This window comes from Rhamphochromis sp. 'chilingali' (genome assembly GCF_963969265.1).
Source record: "Rhamphochromis sp. 'chilingali' genome assembly, chromosome: 11".
Classification (NCBI taxonomy): domain Eukaryota; kingdom Metazoa; phylum Chordata; class Actinopteri; order Cichliformes; family Cichlidae; genus Rhamphochromis; species Rhamphochromis sp. 'chilingali'.
Genome location: NC_137938.1, coordinates 33,107,227 through 33,128,789, shown reverse-complemented (window position 1 = coordinate 33,128,789; position 21,563 = coordinate 33,107,227). Strand labels below are relative to the sequence as shown.

The following is a 21,563-nucleotide window of genomic DNA, read 5'->3' as shown; positions in this document are numbered from 1 at the left end:
AGGTCCTGATGTCCTGAATCCGATAAGAGCTGTCCTGCTGAGGTTCCGAGCTGGTGTCTACGCCGCCCTTGGTGACATCCGCAAGATGTACAACTCCGTCTGGCTGGAAGATCGAGAAGTCCACTTGCACAGATTCTTGTGGCGTGACACAGAAGATGCAGACATAGAAGACTATGCCATAACAAGAGTCAACATTGGAGACAAATCTGCTGGTTGCATAGCCCAAGTCGCCATGAGAGAAACCGCAAACCTACCTTCATTCAGTCACTTCACAGAAGAGAAACATGTGCTGGAAGAAGATGCTTATGTCGATGACATCCTGACATCACACAATGACCTCGACCATCTGAGACGCCTAACAGCCAACATTGAGCACATCCTGAGAGCTGGAGGATTCTACATGAAGCCTTGGGTCTACTCCAGTCAAAGTGGGAGGAAGGAGTCGAAGAAAGAGTTGCCTCGATCAGAGCCAAAGACTATGATCCTGCCGAACCAGCTGACGGAAGATGACAACAAAGCCCTTGGCCTTGGCTACACCATCAATGATGACAAGCTTCATGTCATGGTTGCAGTGAACTTCTCAAAGAAAAGGAGGAAAATGCGCCTTGGTCAAGACGTGCTCAGAGAAGAAGTCAGAGCGCAAACACCTGATCCACTCACCAGGCGAGAACTGCTAAGCCAAGTCTCCGGCCTATACGACCCACTCGGTCTAGTGACTCCCGTCAAACAAAAGGGTGCCATCCTGGTAAGGAGAGCTTTCCAAGAAGCAAAAGTAAAGCACTGCCTCGAAGACACATGGGACGCAGCCTTGTCTGAAGGTCTCCGAGAAGACGCTATAAAGCTTCTGGAAGAGTATGCTGACCTGAAAAAACTGCATTTCACTAGAGCCCTGACTCCACCAGATCCCTGTGCAGAGCCCAGTGCCATCACGTTCTCTGACGGCAGTGAACATGCATATGGTGCAGTGATGTACCTTCGCTGGAGCTGCAGCCATAGTGTCATTGTGAGACTAGTAGAGTCCAAAGCCAAACTGACGCCTCTCAACCACAAAGGCGATCCTGTTAAAGCAGAGATGTGTGGCGCAGTCTTTGCTGCCCGTCTGAAGACCTACTTCCAGAGACACTGCAGAATCCAGGTCAAAAAATGGTACCACCTCGTCGACAGCCAGACCGTCTTGGGTGCAATCCAGCGTGAGAGCTACGGTTTCCAGACCTTCTTTGCAAACCGCGTTGGTGAAATCCAGAGTAGCACTGATGTCCAAGATTGGTGGTGGATTCCTGGGTCAGCAAACATTGCAGACATCCTCACCAGAGGGGCCAGTCCGAATGCCCTAACCGAGGACTACGAGTGGCAGTCGGGTCCAAAGTTTCTCCAACTTCCTGAAGATGAGTGGCGGAAGAAATCCGCCGGAGAAGTCGCTGCCCAAGCTCGGGAAACGGTCACAAAGCTACAGAAAAAGACTTTTGTTGCGGTCCTTACCAGAATCCACGTCAAGGCGGCTCAGGACTTAGTACACGTAGAGTCAAGAAGACCACTGGCAGGAGTAGCAACCCAACAGCTAATTGATGAAAGGCGATTCATGCAACCTGAGAAGGCTGATTGGGACCGTGGCGTGGGGCTGGAGGGTTGCCAAAAAGTTCATGAGATCAAAGACCAGAGACCAAGAAAAGTGGGAGGTAGTACCATCTTTGGGTGTCCTCACAGTCAGCGAGAGACGAGATGCTTTTCGAGACCTTTGCCTAGCAGCACAAGAGGGCGTCAACTTCCCAAGCACCACAACAGACAGACTAGTCGTTTACAAAGACCAAACAAGTGGACTTCTAGTTTGTGGTGGCAGAATCCAGACCTTCAAAGAGGACCGCAGAGCCGTTCCCCTTCTACCATTCCAAGCCTGGTTATCCACCCTCCTTGCCAGAGAAGCACACGGCAAGGGACATGACGGAGTGGCAGGAACCTTACTGCGGATGAGAATGAAGGCTTGGGTTGTCAGAGGAAGAATTATTGCCCAAAAGGTCGTTGACCAGTGCATCATCTGCAAGAAGGCAAAGGCAAGAACCTGTAAGCAAGTAATGGGAGACTTACCCGAAGAGAGGTCAAATCCTGCTGCACCATTCAAATTCACATCTGTCGACCTGTTTGGACCCTATCATGTGAGGGATGATGTCAAGAGAAGAGTGACCATGAAAGTTTGGGGAGTTGTGTTCTGCTGCATGGCAAGCAGAGCCATTCATGTCGAACTAGCGAGCACACTATCAACAGGGAGCTTCCTGCTTGCCTACCAGAGGTTCACTTCTGTCCGAGGCCATCCCCGAAAAATCTGGTCAGATCCTGGCACAAACTTTGTCGGCGCCAAACCTGTCTTGGAAGAAATGTATGCTTACCTGAAACAACAAAACAAGGAGTCGCTTGAAGAATACTCTGCCAAAAATGAGACCATCTGGGCATGGAAGATTCTTCCCGCTGACTCACCTCACCGAAATGGGGCCGCCGAAGCTGCTGTCAGAGTTACCAAGAGAGCCCTCCATACTCTCGGCAATACAGAGGCTCTTACCTTTAGTGAGTTTCTGACAGCACTCCAGCTAGCCGCCAACCTTGCAAATGAGAGACCCATTGATGCCAGAATTCAGAGCCGGGAAGATCGCATTGACTACATCACACCGAACAATCTGTTGCTTGGTCGAGCCACACAAAGCGGGGACTTCAAAACTGTCGACTTCACAAATTATCCTTTCAAAAGGCTGAAGGAAATACAAACCACAGTCAACAACTTCTGGAGGTCCTGGAGCCAACTCGCTGGACCAAACCTGTTCATCCGCAGTAAATGGCATACTTCAGAGAGAAACATTGCTGTTGGAGACATAGTTTGGCTCTGCGACCAAAATGCCCTTAGAGGGAAGTTCAGACTCGCAAAAGTCATCAGCGTGAATCCTGATTCCAAAGGGATCGTTCGAGATGTGCATGTGAGGGTCACTCCAAGTTCCAGCATTGCGATCAAGAGTCCAAAATCTGCTACCTCAAGTCCTGAGCTGGGCACCATCTTACATCGGGACATCCGGCGTCTTGTGGTCCTTTTACCGGTGGAAGATCAAGCAAGGGACCAGCCCACCTGAGTGCGATCTTTCCAGACAGTGCTGAGCAAAGATCGAGTGGGAGGTGTCGCGCTGACCTAGTAGGTGTGGCTGTTATTCCTCTCTTCCTCCTCCTGCCCACTACCTGTTCGGTGCTGCTGCTTGTGCATGGCTGCTGATTAGACCTTGGGTGCAATCAACAACTAAGCACGGCCTGGTGTGCGCCGCCCTGCCAGGTGAGCCACATTAGAGCAATCAAGGGTGGGCGTGCCTAGTAGACCTTAAAATGCATGCAGCAGTCATTTGACCCGTGAGCAACATACTGAGAGGACGGCAAACAAAGCACTTTTCCACTGTGAGGAAGACTTTGAACAAGACGGGCTATCAGTAAGCTTTTGAGCTCACATTCGCTGCACATATATTTGGAACTATGGAAGTTCAGTTGTGCAAATGTTTTACGCTTAGGGAAATAGTTGCTGCATTTAAGTTAAGAATGTTTAAGTTTGAATAAATTGTTTGTGCAGTTAGTGTTCCCACATATTTATGTTACTTAATATTAAAAATAGTTACCCCCAAATCCTTGGGTGGATCGTAAAACTAGTGAATAAATGTTTGGTTTTGATTTAAAGAAAATAATTCTTTGTAAAGAAAATCCTTAGTTAAAGTCTCTATTAAAATGTTTGTGTAAAATGTTTGAACTCTAAAATGTATACTTTAAAATACAATTGTTTATAAAAAAAGTGTTAAATGCAAAGAAGACACATTTTGTATATTTAAGAACCACAGTTAAATTAACACAGTTAACCACATGGTAAATGGCTTTACTGAAGTGTATTTTGTTATTTCATCTGTCTTCTGTGTAATGCATGTAATTCATCTGAATGGTTACTGGTTAATGACATGTTCTTTATTTTTGTGTTGAAAGGTTTTTTACCTGCTGCTGCTACTTACCTATCTACCTGGTCAAAATAAAGTTGAGTGAAATTCAAAGTCTGGTCTTTTTCAAGTGTGGGCACCTCACAGTCAGAGAACACTTGACAATTACAGCTCAGCATTCAATACCATCGTTCCCTCGAAGCTGGACAGGAAACTGCAGGATCTAGGACTGAGCAGCTCCCTCTGCAGCTGGATCCTTAGCTTCCTGTCTGACAGACGCCAGGTGGTCAGACTGGGCAGCATCACCTCATCCCCCATCACACTGAACACTGGTGCTCCACAGGGGTGTGTACTGAGCCCTCTCCTGTACTCACTCTACACCTACGACTGCACAGCCACTAACAGCTCCAACATCATTGTGAAGTTTGCGGACGACACTACAGTGGTGGGTCTTATCACCAACGGTGATGAGACGGCTTACAGGGAGGAGGTCAGCGCCCTGACCCACTGGTGTCAAGACAACCATCTCACCCTCAACGTCGCAAAGACAAAGGAGTTGATAGTGGACTTCCGGAGGTGCAGAGAAGTACACACCCCCATCACCATCAACGGCGCTGCTGTGGAGAGAGTGAGCAGCTTCCGGTTCCTTGGAGTACATCTGGCTGAGGATCTTACGTGGTCAGTACACACAAACAAAACAGTGAAGAAGGCGCAGCAGCGCCTCTTCTTTCTCAGGAGACTGAAAAGATTCGGCATGAGCCCCCGCATCCTCCTAGGGTAATGCTATCACTGTGCCATTGAGAGCATCCTCACTGGATGCATCACCACCTGGTATGGCAACAGCACCGCCTACAACTGCAAAGCTCTCCAGCGAGTAGTGCGGTGCTCTGAACGGATAATTGGAGGTGAGCTTCCCTCCCTCCAAGACATCTACAGGAAGCGCTGCCTGAGGAAAGCGGGGAGGATCATCAAGGACTCCAGTCACCCCAGCCATAAACTGTTCAGACTGCTTCCATCAGGAAGGAGGTTCTGCAGCATCCGGTCCCGTACCAGCAGACTGAGAGACAGCTTCTTCCATCAGGCCATCAGACTGCTGAACACGTCATAGACACCTCAGCTTCACTACTGGAACTTCAACATTATGCACTCCACACTGTATATAAATGCCACTTGTTTTGCACATATTCAACTCTGTATATTTTATATATTTTATTATTATTATTATTATTATTATTATTATTATTATTATTATTATTATTTATTTTTATTTTTTATTTTATTTTTTTTACTATTTAATTTGTAAAAATGTGTATACACACACACACACACGTAGGAAAATATTTAGTATACACATCCAGAAATGCATACACTATTATATATTGTACATATATTTATTAGTTTCAGGTTGGCCATTCTTGTATTTTGCTCGTTTGTGTTGTTGTGTTTGCACATCTCTGTTGCTTGTGGGGCTCGCACACAAGAATTTCACTCGCATGTGCTGTGCCAGTGTGCCTGCACATGTGATGTGACAATAAAAGTGATTTGATTTGATTTGATTTGATTTGATTTGATTTGATTTATAAATAAGTATTTCTAGAGATGTAGCGGCTTTGAATAAAAACGGCCAAGACAGCATTTTTTTAATGCTTGTGAAATATAGAATACAAATCTATAAATTCCTGAGCAGTAAAACAGACTAACACACTGTGTGGGCAGCTTTGGCTACGGTTATTTATTTATTGTTGAATGTGCTTTATTTAGGTGATGTTGGTCTCTGTACAATTCTCCAATACATCCACCTCAGCTGGTCATGACAGATGGCTGAGCCTGGTTCTGCTTGAGGTTTTTTTCCTGTTAAAAGGGAGTTTTTCCTTCCGCATGTCTCTAAGTGCTTGCCCATGAACTCAAAGCAGTCTCTTAAAATAAATAAATAAATAACATTTTTTTTCTTTGTTTTATACAATTGAATATTTATGTATTTGCCTGGAAAGTACAAAACATGTAGACATCACTCTGGGCATTCCACTGTTTGCTCTATTTAATCAGTTAATTTGCATATTATTTTTAGAGCACCAAATAAAGTAATTATTAGTTTTAGCCACATTGATGTTCCAGAATAATTAGAGCGTTACAACCAATATTAACACTGGATTTCTAATGCAGGACATTTATACCTCTACCTTTCACTACAGCAAAGGGATGTGAGGCCATGTTGTTGACTGTTATGTATCTGTTTTCTGTCAGTACCTCCTCCCCATCGCAGACATCTTGCCAGGTCGTTGCCCGTGCCAAGAGGAAGTATACACACAGGGGGGTTCTTGTCCAGGTTGGCCTTATCTAGAGCAGCAGGACAAATATCACAACAAGATGTGAAACAAGGCCAAACCAAGAAAACAAACTCACTGCAAGAACTTGCAAAGAAACCATCAAATCCCTTTTTCAGCCCAACTAGTAATACTAGAAGTCAACATGAATGTCCAGTTGTACAGTCTATTTCAAGAGGCACATTTTGCCTGACAGTTATTACCTCTCTTTGTTTTGATAGATAAAAAATTGAGGCAATTTTTGAGAGCCCAAACAAGTAACACATCTTCAAGACCAAACAGAGAAGGCCGGGTGTTTTTTTTCCCTTCAAATGATGACTAATATGTTGTTTTCCAACTCACGTAATTATCCCATTTTACCACCTCTGAATACACAGGCTTGGATGTAATGAAAGTGTTCATATACAACCCATTTATTACACTTTACCATTTCAGGCTGGACAACAAGAGTGCTGCAGCCTTTGAAAAATAATAAAAACAAAGGCAATTTTGCCAAAAAAGGAAATGGGGTGTTTAAGTGCTACAGTACTATGTTTATTACTTTACAGGTAACTGAATGCAGTATGTGCACATGTACTGTAGCACCTCAGAAGGCTTGCAGTTTTTTTTTTTGTTTTTTTTTTGGAATGAACATGAGGACCAAATTCTTGGCAAAGTTGTGACAAAATAAAAAAAAATTGAAAAGTAGCATATTCTGTACCAATGAAGTCCAGGATCCAGCCCACAGTGCCATCACCTCCACAGGCCAACACTCTGAAATCAGGAACATCTCTGAAGAAATTCAACCTGTAACAAACGTCTTACTTTTAGATGTCTTGCACTGGTTACAGAAGATATCTTTTATCTTCAGTTTTCCCTGAAAATAATTGAAAATGATTTTAAAAGTGAAGGTGCATTAAAATGTCTCTTTTTTCAGTCTTTCTTGCGTTTAAAATTCACATGACACAGACACAGTGTGCATATTATGAGCATATTTTTGAGCCTACTGCAACAGCACACTGCTTCACTGCAAACCCCCATCTAATCCCACAAAATAACACATGTCGCATTGATAATTATTCATTCAGTGAGCTAGCCTGCCTGTTCGAGGCCTAATTGGATCATGACAGGCAGTGTTCAGTCCAACTTCTTCCGTTCCTTCACAATAACAAAGCCCTAACTGAATGAGCCAGCCTCCAAGCCTCGTATGGCGGGTAAATGATTCGCTCAATTACTCTCCAACTGGGACCACAAACCATATTAGACGCAAAACAGACGGCCGCAAACATGAAAGGCAACTTTGGGGATATTTAAATACCAAGAAACAAACACTTAATTTGCTGTAATTGCATTATTGAGGCAGCTAATTGACAGCAGTGCGTGCGGCTGCCTCGGCCTGCAGTGTCCGACGGTGACCGTTCACCCTGCTAATGTGTGCTGCAGTGAGTACACTTGACAAAATATTAACAAGGTTAGAGTAGGAGAAGGTCATCTGGAATGTTCTCAACTCTAGGAAGAAGCCACGGATTCGACCCCAGACTGCAGAGGAGAGGCAGGTGACGCTTCAGCCACATCAACAGAGAAACAAACAGTGGCCACAAGGTCAGTCCCTAAAACTTGGGAGTTGCGTTGGCGCAGTGAAAGCTGTGCCAGTCTAAACCTCGTGGAGGGTTTTTTTTTACCCTGTGAGTGCTGCTGTGTATTTATTTTTTATAAGACACAAAGATTCTGTTTTCACATCTAATCAAAGCCAAACAACGTGGCAGCACGATGCTGAGGCATTCCTGTGTGTTTAAACGCTGCTGGACTCAAACAGCAAAGTGGAGGAGCGTTGTGCATGTAAATCATCCATTCATTTTCTTAATCACAAATGTGAACCATAGGAAACCTGGAGCTGCCCACACCACCAGCCTGCAGTGAGCTGCTTGTCTGTATGCGCGATCACATGTGGTATGGCGAGCGTTTCACCTCTCTCTATCCGTCAGTCACTTGTGTCACCAGCTCTGCGTTCAGCCTTATGCATATGGAGTCGCTGCTCGTCAGCATGATGCTATCGTCTCCAGGATTTGTTATGTGTGAACTCACCTCATTTGTGTCTGTTCTGTCTGAGGGAACCGAGTGAGAGGTTTAATGCTACAGGCCTCTCTTGCATGTGATGGTGGTTATTATATGTGGGCAACAACCGAAAACACTACTGGGTGTGTAAACAGAAGGTCATTAGCTGATCTGATTAGTGAGGTAACAAACAAAGGGATGCTTTTAGATTTTGTGTTTTCCCTATATTTTCTTCTCCTTTTATAAACAGTTCTTTCAATTTTTCCACAATAATTTATATAAAAAGACAATTTTCTTAATGCAAAGTAACTTACTACAGATACTGCTGCCAGTTATAAAGCTAATAAAGAAAAATTAACACATAAAACAAAAAATATAAAACTAATGTGAATCTTTATTTTTCCTTTTTTCTTGCTTTGTTTATACTATAGTCGTTATTATTACTATTTATTATTTTTTCCAGTTCTTTAGATGTATCATGGCAGTTGTCTTGGGATTTAATAATCTAAGAGCAGTCATGTTCACTTTTTTAATTCCATTAGAAAACAATACTCTGATTTTCATGAGTACACTGAAACAGCCTTTTCATTTCTGTTAAGGCTGCTAATGTGCTTTCTGTGTTTATCTGTGGTTATAAGCTACAGTGTTTTTAAATATAATCTTTTTTTTTAAACACAAATCATTTTGGAAAATATCTACCTGCTTTTAGGGTTTAGATCTTAGATTGATAAAAGGGCTGCAGATTTTTCCTCTCGTGTCTGAAACACTTTAAAAAAGCAAACCTCAATCGTCATATGAGTGTGAAATTTGGATGCTTTAAACATTAAAAAAAGTAACCTGTGAAAAAATATATTATATTGACATTTAGCTTCTTTCATGGAAATAATACATTTTTAAAACGGTATCTCACACTACAGATGTGTGAGATATCACTAAAGATGATCTGGTCAACAACGTACCCTGGCATGGGTCCATTTTTAGCCAGGTTGTAGACTTGTCTTGGGTTCAGAAGATACTGGAACTTTCTGTAAATCCTACAGAAGAAATAAATAAAAAAAATAACATCGGAAAAAACTAAGAAGCAATGCAAATGTCGCTCTCTCAAACATCACACATTCGTTTCCACTTCAGGGAATTTAGCCTGTTAAGTGCAAATGCAGTCCAGGGTCCAATCACAATGTAACGAGGCAGTGGACTGGGCAGTGGGGTGGGACATACCCAAAGTCCCCTTGAGGAGAAACCATTAGAAAGACTAATTCATTTTAATTTCAATTTCATTATATCAACTGGCTGAAGTCATATTTTGATCTCATAATTTAAACAAATGAGGGCCGGAGTAATAAGGAGTGAATGAATATGTTTCAGTAATAACCCAATTAGCCCTGGGTTAAAGAAGGGGAACCAGCCAGTGACATGACAGTGAGAAGGCTGTCTGAAGCAAGAGTGTGTGTGTATGTGTGTGTGAGAAAGAAAGAAAAGAGAGCTGACGGCAGAGGCGTCCAGTGCTTTAGGTAAATGTTATTTTGTTTTTATTTGACTGAGCAAGCCTAAAGCACTTGGTGGCCAGAGGCCACGCTGTTGCCTTCCCTCTGCGGCTGAGGAGCGGGGCTTTAGAGGCTTCATGTAGCATGTTGAGACAGATTGTGTACTTACCTCTCTCCCTGCTTCCCCCCGCTCTTCGGATTGACAAACACCAGCAGAGGATGAGTGCCCTCTATTGTTGTGATCTGAATGGGAGATGTCAAAACAAACTGTTGGTGTTTGGAGACTGCAGGATGCTTCACAGGAATTCACTTTCAAGCCATATCCCTCAGAAATTTTGCCAAGTATATACAGCACTTTCAAGGCATGCCAGTCATCTGATTCGTTACATACTGCAGTTTTCCTGTTACCTGGCTGGGATAATGTCTGTGTGTGCTTCATGTTTCTTCGCCTGAGTAAAAACTTAATCTTGGGTTAATTATAATGTCTAATTATAAAGGAAGAGCTGTGATGGAGATTTTAGCCAGTATCTCTGAAACTACATTATACACTATCACAGGTCCCTTGATTTTTGAGGAACTGATACCTTTATTTTTCAAAGAAACGTTGTTTTGCTTTTTTATTGTCAAAAAAAATCATGTATTCATTCTTACTCAGATAATTCAAGTAAATATAGTTTTTCACCGCAGGCAAGTCATTCTCAAATTTACGCCGACCCACTCAGATCTTTCATTGGATATTCAACCAGCAGATGAGCATATGACAAAGGATGTCCTTCATTATTTTTCCCCCTGGTTCATTTATATCTTTTCCTCATTTTGCTTCATGAGACAATATCTCTGTTAATACTTTTACTACGACCTCATAACAACCGCTCCATTTGAACTTTTTCCCCACTAATGATGATGATCAAGAATAGGTCAGAAAATGATGAATAACATCTCATTTTGAAATCCAGTAGGTTTGTTTCATAGGTTCTAGTTTTCTGTTTTACATGTTTTTTAAAGTAAAAATTGGAATGAAAATGTAAAATTCCACTGCAAAATTTTTAATTACAATTTCTTGCAGTATCTTCACTGTCCACCGGTGGGCAATTGCACCACCATTGTAGGTAATTAATACATGTGAACTACAGTGGTTAGAAGCTCCAGGTCCAGGACAATTAATCAGGATTGCCTCAAAATGAACTACAGCATCTGTGTTTTTGGCAGCAATAAATAGAATAGCATAGAAAGCATTTATTGTCGTTACACTACGCAAAACACAAGTGTGGCAGTGCCACTCCTGATTGGTGAATTAAAGTCACAAACACATCACTCACGGAAACAACTCACCTTACGTTACAGAAACTAATTCATGTTCTCTTTAAACATTCTGACAATAATAGACCTCTACATCAAAGACAAATAAGCCATATCCTGCTTGATGTTTGAGCATCACTTTTTGATATTTTTTGTCTTGTTTTGTTTTATTTTGGGGGTTTTGTTGACACCAATAAAATGTCAAGCTGACAACAACATTATCCTTAAATACTTTTAAATATTATTTTTAAAGTTTGGGACTATTAAACTCAACTTTTGAATGCTCTGACATAAAAAACAAGAAGTCCTCTATCTTACAGTCAGTCAATACTCAACCTGATACCAAGTACTTATTTGCGACTGCTTTCTAATCAGCCAGACAGTTTGCCTTGAGTGACATGAGAACGGATTTTCCAGTGTCTCTGAGTGGTAGTGAATCTGTGGACAGGCAGAGCCTGCGATGTCAGAGGCCGATCTCACAAAGCGCCACATAAACAAGCTCTGACTCAGCGGCCCCCGTTTGAATTACCCTTCCTGCAGTTAGTCTGCAACAACTCGCCCAGTGCTCTCCCTGACACAGATGAAGCACTTAACTCCCCCTGCCTGCTATCCCAGCAGGCCAAGGGTGAATTAATGAGCTCCCTGTCCAGTTCAGAGTGATCCATTACTTCCTGTAATTATAAATAATAATCTTGATTATTACGCTGGTTAGCCAGCGAGGAGCATAGATGGATGTGCCTGGGATATGATTCATCATATTTCTCTCTCATCCACGCGTAGACGTGCAGTCGCCACAGACAGCGGCAGGCTTCCATCGCCAACATGCTGGCTGACAGATATTAGAGAGCATCAGGCTGGACAAGGCTCTGCCATGGGATACTGATTACCAGCAGGGCCTGCAGAGTCCCATCATACAGAGCTTCATTTTAAAAACTCAGTATTCATGAAAAACGGTTTGATTTCTGGATGGGACCTTAAAATAATCCGACTGTATCCAATTTATGGCTGTGCAGAATTTAGCAAGCAAGCTTTTTAACATGTATTTCAGTTACTCTTTGTTTTTATTTATTTCAAAATGAGCCTATTTCTTGGCATCCACAAAACGTTTCAGGTCATATAACCACTTATTCTGCACCTGCACCCCAAATAATCGGACTGTCGTATGTTCGCTTGTTTGTGAAGTGAAGACTTGTGCTTTCACTGGATTAAAACAGATTTTTCCAACTACTAACAGATTTTTCAACTTTTGTAATTTTAAAATAAATTAATGAATCTGAAAATTAAGGGTTTCTCAAACCCCCTCTCCTCATTGTGGGCCTTTTCAAACTGTGAAGCATAACCTTATTATCAATGAAATATCTAAAAACAAATAAAATACAAACAAACAAACAAACAACAAAGCACGAATTCTGCATTCACTGTAGTATGGGATTGTGATTAGTAAATAAAAACTATAAAAAAATATTAAGGCACAAAACTGTCAAATGTCTCGAGTACAACCTGCAGTCCTTGGCCATCGACTGTGACAGAATTGGCTCTCTGCATCTTTCCTCTGCCTGACTGACTTGACCGAGAGTCCTTCCTCAGTGTAGACTGTCTTTCCTGTGGTCAAAGGTCACACAATTACAAGAGCTTTGTTTTTTTTCCCTGCAATTAAATATATATATATATATATATTTAATTGCAGGGAAAAAAACAATGCTCTATATACACATGCATATGTATATATATATGTATGTGTATATATATATACATTAGGGGTGCAACAATACTCATATCGATACAGTGCTTTCGGTTCAGTACGCATATGTATCGAACAATACAAAATTTCAAAATTTGTAATTTATTTTATCAACTTTTCTTCTGATGATGCTGTCTGTGTTGAGAGCTCAGTGGATCTGCATTCAATTACTCCGCCTAGGCTGCACTGTCGAGCGCAGATCCACTGAGCACAGCACAAGCTAGCGAGACAGAAGTTAAGGTCGTTGCAAATGGCAACTGCCTAAATGGTAGCCGAAATTAAACCTCCCCACCATAAAACAGTATGTCAGATGTGCCACGCAATGCTCAATTACATGGGTGGGAACTAGTGCGTTGGCGCAGTTAGCTCGTTAACGTGTTGACGTCCAGCCCCATGCACGGGGCGATCCGCGGTAACTCGTTAACGGAGATTTGCCGCGTTATGGCGTTAACGTCATTTTAACGAGATTAACGCAGACAGCACTAGTGGGAACACAACGAATATGACTGCACATTTACTCCGACATCATCCTAGTGCAAAGACAAGTGGAAGCAGACAAAAACAACAAGCACGCATGCTACAAACTTTACCCGAGTCATTTAGACAGCCGTTAGCACATGATTCTCCTTATGGGGACCTGATATGTTTAATATGCTGCTGAGAATATAGCCCAGAAGAAGCGTATAGTATAGCTTTTATTTTGGAAAGAGCCATTTCTCTGTAATAAACTCTCTTTTCCAAAGATGAGTGATTTCTCGATCAGACAAATTATTTTTTTTAAATTATTTTGTTGTTTCAGCAACATTACATTTAAAAACCGTACTTTTGAGTTAAAATATATATTTATAATTTTAATAAATGACAAATTAAAACGGCATGAACATTTTTTTGTATCGAAAAAATATCGAACCGTGATATTATTATTATTATTATTATTATTGGATAGAATAGTGCATAGGTAAATACATGGTTTACTGCCAGAATTGGAGTGAACTGTGTGTCTCGTATCTGTTGCTGTAAAGTCGTCTCTAGAGACCTGCTATCGTTTTATGACTACAATGACGTGAACAGCTTAGTGTAGGCTGCAGATTTAGTAATCTCTAACATTTTTTTTTTACTTTTAGCAGAAAGAAGGAGTCAGAATATAAACTGTCAATCTTAATATTATATATCTGTAATTTCCCAGTAGTTTTCCTATAAGTTCACATTTAATCTGTTGCTAGTTGAAGAATTTCACTGAAAGAAAAGCTTATTTTACATATTGCAACTTACAAATCTGCCATAACCAAATAAAAAGTTACAAACATAAATACAAAACAACGAGGTTATTAATAAAAAATTAATGTTGTAACTTTTTATGTTGGCTTTTGACCTTTTCTGGCAAACTTTCCCCACATAAGTTTAAATGGAGTTTTTATTGAGTAAGTAAGAGTCCTTCCTCGTGAAGCGCACTCATACAATTTTGGAAATAAACTTCTACAAAATAATTTGGTGCCATTTCAGAGCTCAGTGGGAGAACACAGGCTGATGATTGGATCCTCGGGTAACAGTTCCAAACGAGGTCAGGTTCACCGAGCCTCGGGACTGCTGACCCATCAGAAGTGAAGTCTTACCAGGACGATGGGGCAGATTGAGTTGGGGGGCAGGATGTGATCCTTCAGGGGTCCACAGTCACACTCAGGTTTCACATGTGAGGCACACTTGTTATGGAGCTGGAGGAGGTGGCAACCGTTATTAACAACCAACTCGTGTCAATAAGAGTTCATGTTTAAGTGTACAATTTCAGGTATATGCTCCAGACTAATTTACATTACATGTGTCATTGTCTCCATTTTATTTTCTATTAATGTGCAACTGCAAACAAGTGTTTTGGGAGTGTAAATTGGTGGGATGACTTGTGAGGTAGGAGAGGTGCAAAAATGAAACCCTAAACAACAAGAAGCAGTGGGAATATAATAAGGAGGTGGCTGGCTCTCCTCGGGTGTCGGCTCACCGTGATTTGACACCAAACACAGTGGAGCCCAGTCAGACCCTGGTAACACTTAATGGTTTTGTGACACTTGTCACACTTGGTGGGGCAGTTCCCTTCCACCCAGAAATGATGCATTACCTGCAGAGAAAAGGAGAGATAGCACACAGAGAGGGAAAAAAGTGAGAAAAGAAACATGGTGCAGAAAAACAAGATATATACAAAAGCACAAGTGACACAACAATTAAAGAAAGCAAGGAGGAAGGGAAAAACAAGCAAGAAGGAACAAGAAGGAAACAAGAAGGAAAAACAGAGAGTGAGGAGGAGAAAGCAAAGCAAACAGTGCTGTCTGCATCCCCGTCTCTAAACTAGGTTTATCCTGGTAATTAGAAATGCTTAGTAGCAGATTGAGTTGTTGCAATTCCATGAGAGGAAGAGAAGCCCTTATCCTAAGCTCCACGGAGCACTGCTGATCCAAGCGTGCCGACTGGTAAACACTCCAATTGGACGTACCTCTGTGTTTTTCTTGGACTTGACATAGGTTTTGATGCAAGACAGCGGAGCGCGAGCCACACAGCGCTCGTGGACTGTGTACTTGCAGACTGGAGCAAAAAACAAAACACAAAAACATTGTTTTGAATGAGCAAAAGAACAAAGAAGAACTTCTCTTTTGTTGTAAAGTATGTACACTAGGGTTTGAGTTATGTGTTTGTTCATCTTTTTCTAACTCAGTAAAGGGTGCACTGTAGGAGGCTGAAACACGTGCAGGTCTTATCCTTTTAAAATAAAAAGTCTCTGTTAAACTGTTTACTTCTCCTTTATCTCCACCTGTCCTGTGTTTTAGACAATCATGTGGCACTAAATCAAAATTATTAGACATTTACTTTTTGATGTCAGTTGTTTTATGTAAATATCCTTATCACTACCTTTCATGCATGAAAGGCCACGCAGATCTTACAGATCTTGCAATGTTACATTTCATCTTTTTAAACAGATAAGTGCATCTGTCAAACCTGTAACACTGACTGAATTACTCACATGAGCAGCAGAGACCCTGCTTCCCCAGTCCAATTAGCATGTTGAGACACAGGTTACAGTAGGCTGGCTTATTGAAGTGCTTCAGTCTCCACACGTGCTGCCCGTCATCTTTTACGTTCTGCAGCAACAGAAACAGGTGCAACCATTAACTGATGGAACAGTCAACGAGTCACTAATCCACCGCTGTATCACATGGCTTCATGTTCAGGCTGGACAATCACCAGTTAATCATCTGATTGACTAAATTTGTTCCTTTTATCGCAAGTTGAATTCTGTACAAAAGCACTTTGTAGTTGATTTTGTTCTTCTGGATGCAGCGTTTTCAGTGGGAGAAACATTTCATCACTTACCCAAGTGACTTCTTCAGTCTCAGCTGATTTGTGAAACAGCTGCAATCAAGAGATGAGATAAGAGTCCATCTTTCACCATCTCAGGCCCCCTCCTCGGTTCAGCCACCGTTGTTTCCTTTTCACATAAATGGCCTCCTTGACTCTATGCTCAAACCAGCCTTCCTCCCTGTGCACATCTTCATCACTGAATGAGTGGCCTGACAGGGTAGCTCCTCCATGTTGCGCTGTGTTTGGTTTCCTCTTGAACTTCATCGTGTACACCATATCGCTCTGTTTCAGGTAGGAAACTGGGTCTTTGCGGTGGATGAATCTTTGGAGTTTTTTGGTCTTTAAAAGTCATTGAGACTGTTTTGAAAAAATGTGTCTCGGCTGTTCCGAAACTCCTGATGCATAACGGATCGCCAATGGTTCTTGCTTAGGCAGCATTTTTCCGTCTTCTCTCCTGGATTGCCTGGAGTGTTCTCCAAGCCTCTTCCCAGCTTCCCATGCCCAGCTGGGATAACCACATTTACTCAGGGCTTCTTTGATATGATGTTCTTCTGCTTCCCAGTCCACTGGGATGCTGTTCACTCGCTTACAGCTTTGATTGCAGCCATTCTCCAACTCTCTGTGAACAGTTCTCATGGCCACAAATCAATGGCGATGACAATTTGCATATTAATGATCATGAAACTACCCTCATGGCTCATTCTTAGGAAATGGTGCTAGATTCCGTCATTATGTATTTGTAGTGCTTATAAAATTTGGGAAACATGCAGTTAGCTGAGACTGAAGAAGTCACTTGATGAGTGATGAAACGTTTCTCCCACTGAAAACACTGAATTCAGATTAACAGAATCAACTTTTGGGGGGATTTCATCAAGACAAAGCATTTTGATTTTCTTTGTATATTATTCTAGGTCAAGCAGTCTAAATTCAGTAAGGTCAGAAGGCATGATTTTCTGTTACGCTTTTGTAGTAATATTCATTCATAAAAAAGGATACGTGGTAAGTTTTTATTAAAAGGTAGTCAAATGCTTCCACCTAGTGGAAAATGAGTGAACTGAAAAGTCCAGCTAATGCTGTAGCTCTTTGGGAATTAAACTATGCTATGTTTTTACATTTACAACTTAAATAGTCAACTTTAAATTGGTTCTGTGCCTAGCTTCATCCCTCGAGTTATGTGCCTTACTGTACTGCTTGCTGTATCAAACAAAAAGTGTTCGTCTGGGCTAGAAATGAGTGAAAAAGCAGCCAATTTCTAAAGACTTGGAGAATTTTAGTTTTAGCATAGTACTGTACTAGCATAGCACTGTGCATCTAAGAAAGCTTTGGGCTTCTCAATATTAGCACCAAATGTGACTCTCTCTGTGGACTCACTGTCTCCAGGCCCAGCAAGACTAGCAGGGGGATGGTGGTCATCCCTCCCTGGATCCACTCTTCCAGTGATACAGTACCATCGTGATCGTAGTCAATCTCCTGCATCATTTCCTGAAGGATCTACAGTAAAAACAACAACAACAAAAAAAACCATATTGAGTTGAGTACACATGATTGTCTCAGGCTAGTAAGCAATATTTTCATGCATACTCTATTTCTCAAGCAACATAGGGTATGAATATACTCCTTACTGGTTTCAGCTCAGTCACATCCCATTCCAGGTACTCTGCGACATGCATCATCTGGGAGACAATGTGCTCTAACTCCTGCGGCGACACCACAGACGGTCATTATAGGCACAAAAACACTGTGTTTACCTTTCTGTATGTCGCAGCCTTAAGTTAATGTCACTAAATTTCTTTGGCATGAATAGACTGATGAACAGCTCGTAATAGCAGGTTGGAAATGTCATTCTTCTGCAGAGAAGAGTTGCACACAGCAAAAACAAAGGCAGTGTGGGAAGCACTCTGAAGCTGAAGGTTTAATTACAATGGTTGGTTTTTGGGGGCAGAGGCGGGTGATGTTATTATCTAGTACCACACTGAATCACTATGATGCACTTAGGATATCTTTAAAAACTAGAGTGTATGAGTGTAAATGAAGAGTTCATACTGTTTTTTCATTTTCTCTTAAATTCTGAGTATGAGTTGGGTCCCACTGAATGGCTATCTCTGCCTACATTTGTATTCTCTCTGCCCTCTCATTAGTCCTCTGTTTTCTATTATGCTTTCTATCTGCCGTCCAATAATGGGTGAGAGATGACTAATAATTGAATACGTTACCAAACCCACTCCACCTTCTCTATCTCCCTTTTAACCCTTTAATTTAAACCCCCACCCCCTCCTACACACTCTGGACAGATAATGAGCAGTGCTCTTTCATTCATAACTATGTCCAATCCACAGATTTTACTCATCCCTGTTTTTCTCCATTACTCTTCCCATTTCATCCATTAATTTACTTAATTTATTTAAATGATTTTGTTGATGGAGAAACAGACATACAGAGAAATAGAATCTGATGGACAGAAATGATTAAAAAAAATGGAGATTAACTGATAACATTTAGAAAAAAAGATCAAGGGAGAAGAACTGAAGAAGAAAATACAGAGATATTAGAAAGATAATCAGCAAAAAACGTTATCTTACGTTTACAAAAGACAGCTTGCAAATCATATAGTCTATTATTATGAATCCACCCTTGAAACCATCGACTATCATCTGATGATAGTTTAGCTGTTAAATATTATAATTTTTTATTTAAAAAGTTATCTAAGTGGTGAACAGAGCTGGATATCTGTTACCTGACAGAAAAAAAGTCTCAGAAACCCTGAAAAACTGAAAATCTATGTCATCGGACAAGCCACTGGATTGCTTAAATGCTCACTGACCACTTTATGACAGTAGATATTCCTTGTTAGTACTAGTTTGGACCACTTTTTGTTTCCAGAATTAACTTTATTCTTCATGTCATAAATCCAACAAAGGGGCTGGAAACATCCCTCAGAGACTTTGCTGCATATTGACACGATAGTATCATACAGTTGCTGCAAATCCATGATAGGAATTTCCCATTCCACCACATTCCAAGGGTGTTCTATAGGATCTGGTGACTGTGGAGGCAATTTAAGTACAGTGAACTCATTGTCATGTTCAAGAAGCCAGGTAACATTTTCCCAGTGTTTGGTTTGATGGATGGATGGATGGATGAATGGATGGATGGAGACTTTTATTTGTCACATGCAAAGTTTACACCTGCAGTGAAATAGGACCCCTCCAACCATGCATCCAAAGCACAGACATCACATGGGAAGATAGGTCTAATTTTGTTGAGCCCGTGTGAATTTCAGCCTCAGATTCCTGTTCTTAGCCAAGTTAGTGTTGCCTTCCTATTACAACAAACTAATCCGGCCATTCTCCACTGACCTCTGGCATCAACAAGCCATTTCTCCCCATATAATTGCTGGATTTTTTTCTGTTTCTCTCATATGGGTTTTCTCTATAAACTCATCTGCTTATGTGGGTAAATCACAGTAGCCAGTCAGCCATTTGTCAGTCAAGAATACTAATTGGCAAGTGGAACTTGAGCTTATATAATGTTGCATATATAATATTATCAATGCCATAAAAGCTCATAAAAAAACAATAACAAAACCATTTTGCTCATTAAAAACTAAGGATGCTAAGGATCCTGATTTTGTAAATCAAAACAAACACTCCAAAAGGGAAATATTTACCGAGCTGTCCAAGGAGCCATTTCCATCTGTGTCGTAGAGTCGAAACATGACTATGGAGACAAAAAGAAAATGTCAGCTTATTGTAGTAACATCCTGGATTCTCCAAAGTTTCTCCGCCTTTCAGGTCAGTATTTAGTGCCACTCTAGCTTTGGCTACACTCTTCAGTGCCAATATCACGTCAGTGTACGCAGAGGAAAACCAAAGTCTTTATCTCAGCAGCTGTCTCATCAGCCTCTGAAGCTGCAACTTTAAGTGTCCCCCAATTACCATTTAAAAGTGTCACCATGGAAACGGACAGCTCCTAAATCACAGATGTGATTGATCATCTCTTAACGTCAGTAATTTTATGGCGCTGTGACAAAATCTTGAATCATTCCTCACTTCTTTATATTTTTGTGTCAAAAAGCAAGTCTTTTTTTTTGTGATTTAAACCAATAATATTTCTGACCTTTATTTTTTGGTTAGTCTTGCTCTTATTCTCAGTCTGGTTCTTTGCACCTTACAGGGGAATGTATTGGACTAGTTGAACCATGATCTGTGGATCATTCAAGCATAAAAAGACCCCTTACCCCCCCCCCCCCCCCCCCCCCCCCCCCCCCCCCAGGGGAGCAGGGGAGCACATAGCAACTTTGTTACTAGTAGTCTGTCTACTGTTACAATTTGTTTAGTTGACTATTTAAAAAGTTTAAAAGATAGCACAGTCTGATAGGCAAAATAGTGTTTTTGTTTTTTTGAATCCCCGAAGAGTTGAACGCGTATTTCGAGACGATGTGCAGTGTGTCCTTAAAAACCGTAGGGAAACTGAGCAAGTAGAGGACAGAAAAGTAGCAGGCCTAAAATCCTATTTACAGCAGATGAGCATATGGGGCCTGCATTTCAATCAGTGGTGTTGGGGATATTGTCGGAATTAATGAAATTATGAACACAGAAAGGTATCAGCAGATTATGATTCACATTGGAATTAGGCCTGCTGCATATCATATTGCCTGTTAGAAATTTTTACCTGATGCAAAACTGTCATATTGCAATGTTGTTGCAATAGCAACAGAGTCAGAACTGCATGTAAACCTTCAATGATGATTTAGTACCTAAAATGCTTCATCAAACTGCAACAAAGTGAAGTATTTTGCTAAATATGCAAGAAAACTTCCAGCTAAAGGTGGGAACCGCAAACTTGTTTCACAACTTGAGGCAAAAACACCTTACACATAGCATATGTGCATCTCTTGCAGAGTTATATAAAGTTTTAAGCACTTCTCTACTTTTAATTTTCCAGGAAAAATACTAGCTAGACGTCTTTGGTGTTTGCACCTGAAAGGAGCCCAGACCTTATTTGCTTATTGAAGCAGTGGGGGAACATCTTGACAGGGAACAGCACAAAAGCCAGCATCACCCAAAGACTTTTGTAATATCCTCCAAGAAGTTTGAAGAACTACTTAAAAGCTTGTCCAACATCAAAGCCAAGGGTGGCTATTTTCAAGCTAGTTATAATTGCACAAACTCTGTTTTTTTGCCTTACTATGGTATTTCCATGTATTTCTGAGTGTTTGCAGTTTTTTCGCCGCTAAAACTATTTCTAATGTTCCTTGCAAAATATAATGATATGAATGGTTTTGCACAGTACTATAAGTCCTGCTGAGCTGTGACAACAACATCAACAGGAAATGGCTGTGCACACTGTTTCAGGCTAATGCCTATAAATAGAAAAAAAACACTGCCCCACC

At 41.2% G+C, this 21,563-nt stretch overlaps 1 protein-coding gene across 1 annotated transcript in view; it reads right to left on the bottom strand.

The window, feature by feature from the left end:
• The window catches only part of dgkb (diacylglycerol kinase, beta), a 96,455-nt gene that overhangs the window by 42,885 nt on the left and 32,007 nt on the right, over positions 1 to 21,563 (bottom strand). Inside the window, exons 8-19 of the mRNA XM_080895866.1 lie at positions 19,839 to 19,888; positions 17,794 to 17,868; positions 17,543 to 17,662; positions 15,834 to 15,951; positions 15,309 to 15,397; positions 14,820 to 14,936; positions 14,440 to 14,538; positions 12,586 to 12,687; positions 9,956 to 10,029; positions 9,262 to 9,336; positions 6,969 to 7,054; positions 6,192 to 6,281 (exon numbers count right to left, since the gene is read on the bottom strand). Coding sequence (XP_080751992.1) covers positions 6,192 to 6,281; positions 6,969 to 7,054; positions 9,262 to 9,336; positions 9,956 to 10,029; positions 12,586 to 12,687; positions 14,440 to 14,538; positions 14,820 to 14,936; positions 15,309 to 15,397; positions 15,834 to 15,951; positions 17,543 to 17,662; positions 17,794 to 17,868; positions 19,839 to 19,888 — 1,095 coding nt within the window. The remainder of the gene's footprint in view (positions 1 to 6,191; positions 6,282 to 6,968; positions 7,055 to 9,261; positions 9,337 to 9,955; positions 10,030 to 12,585; positions 12,688 to 14,439; positions 14,539 to 14,819; positions 14,937 to 15,308; positions 15,398 to 15,833; positions 15,952 to 17,542; positions 17,663 to 17,793; positions 17,869 to 19,838; positions 19,889 to 21,563) is intronic.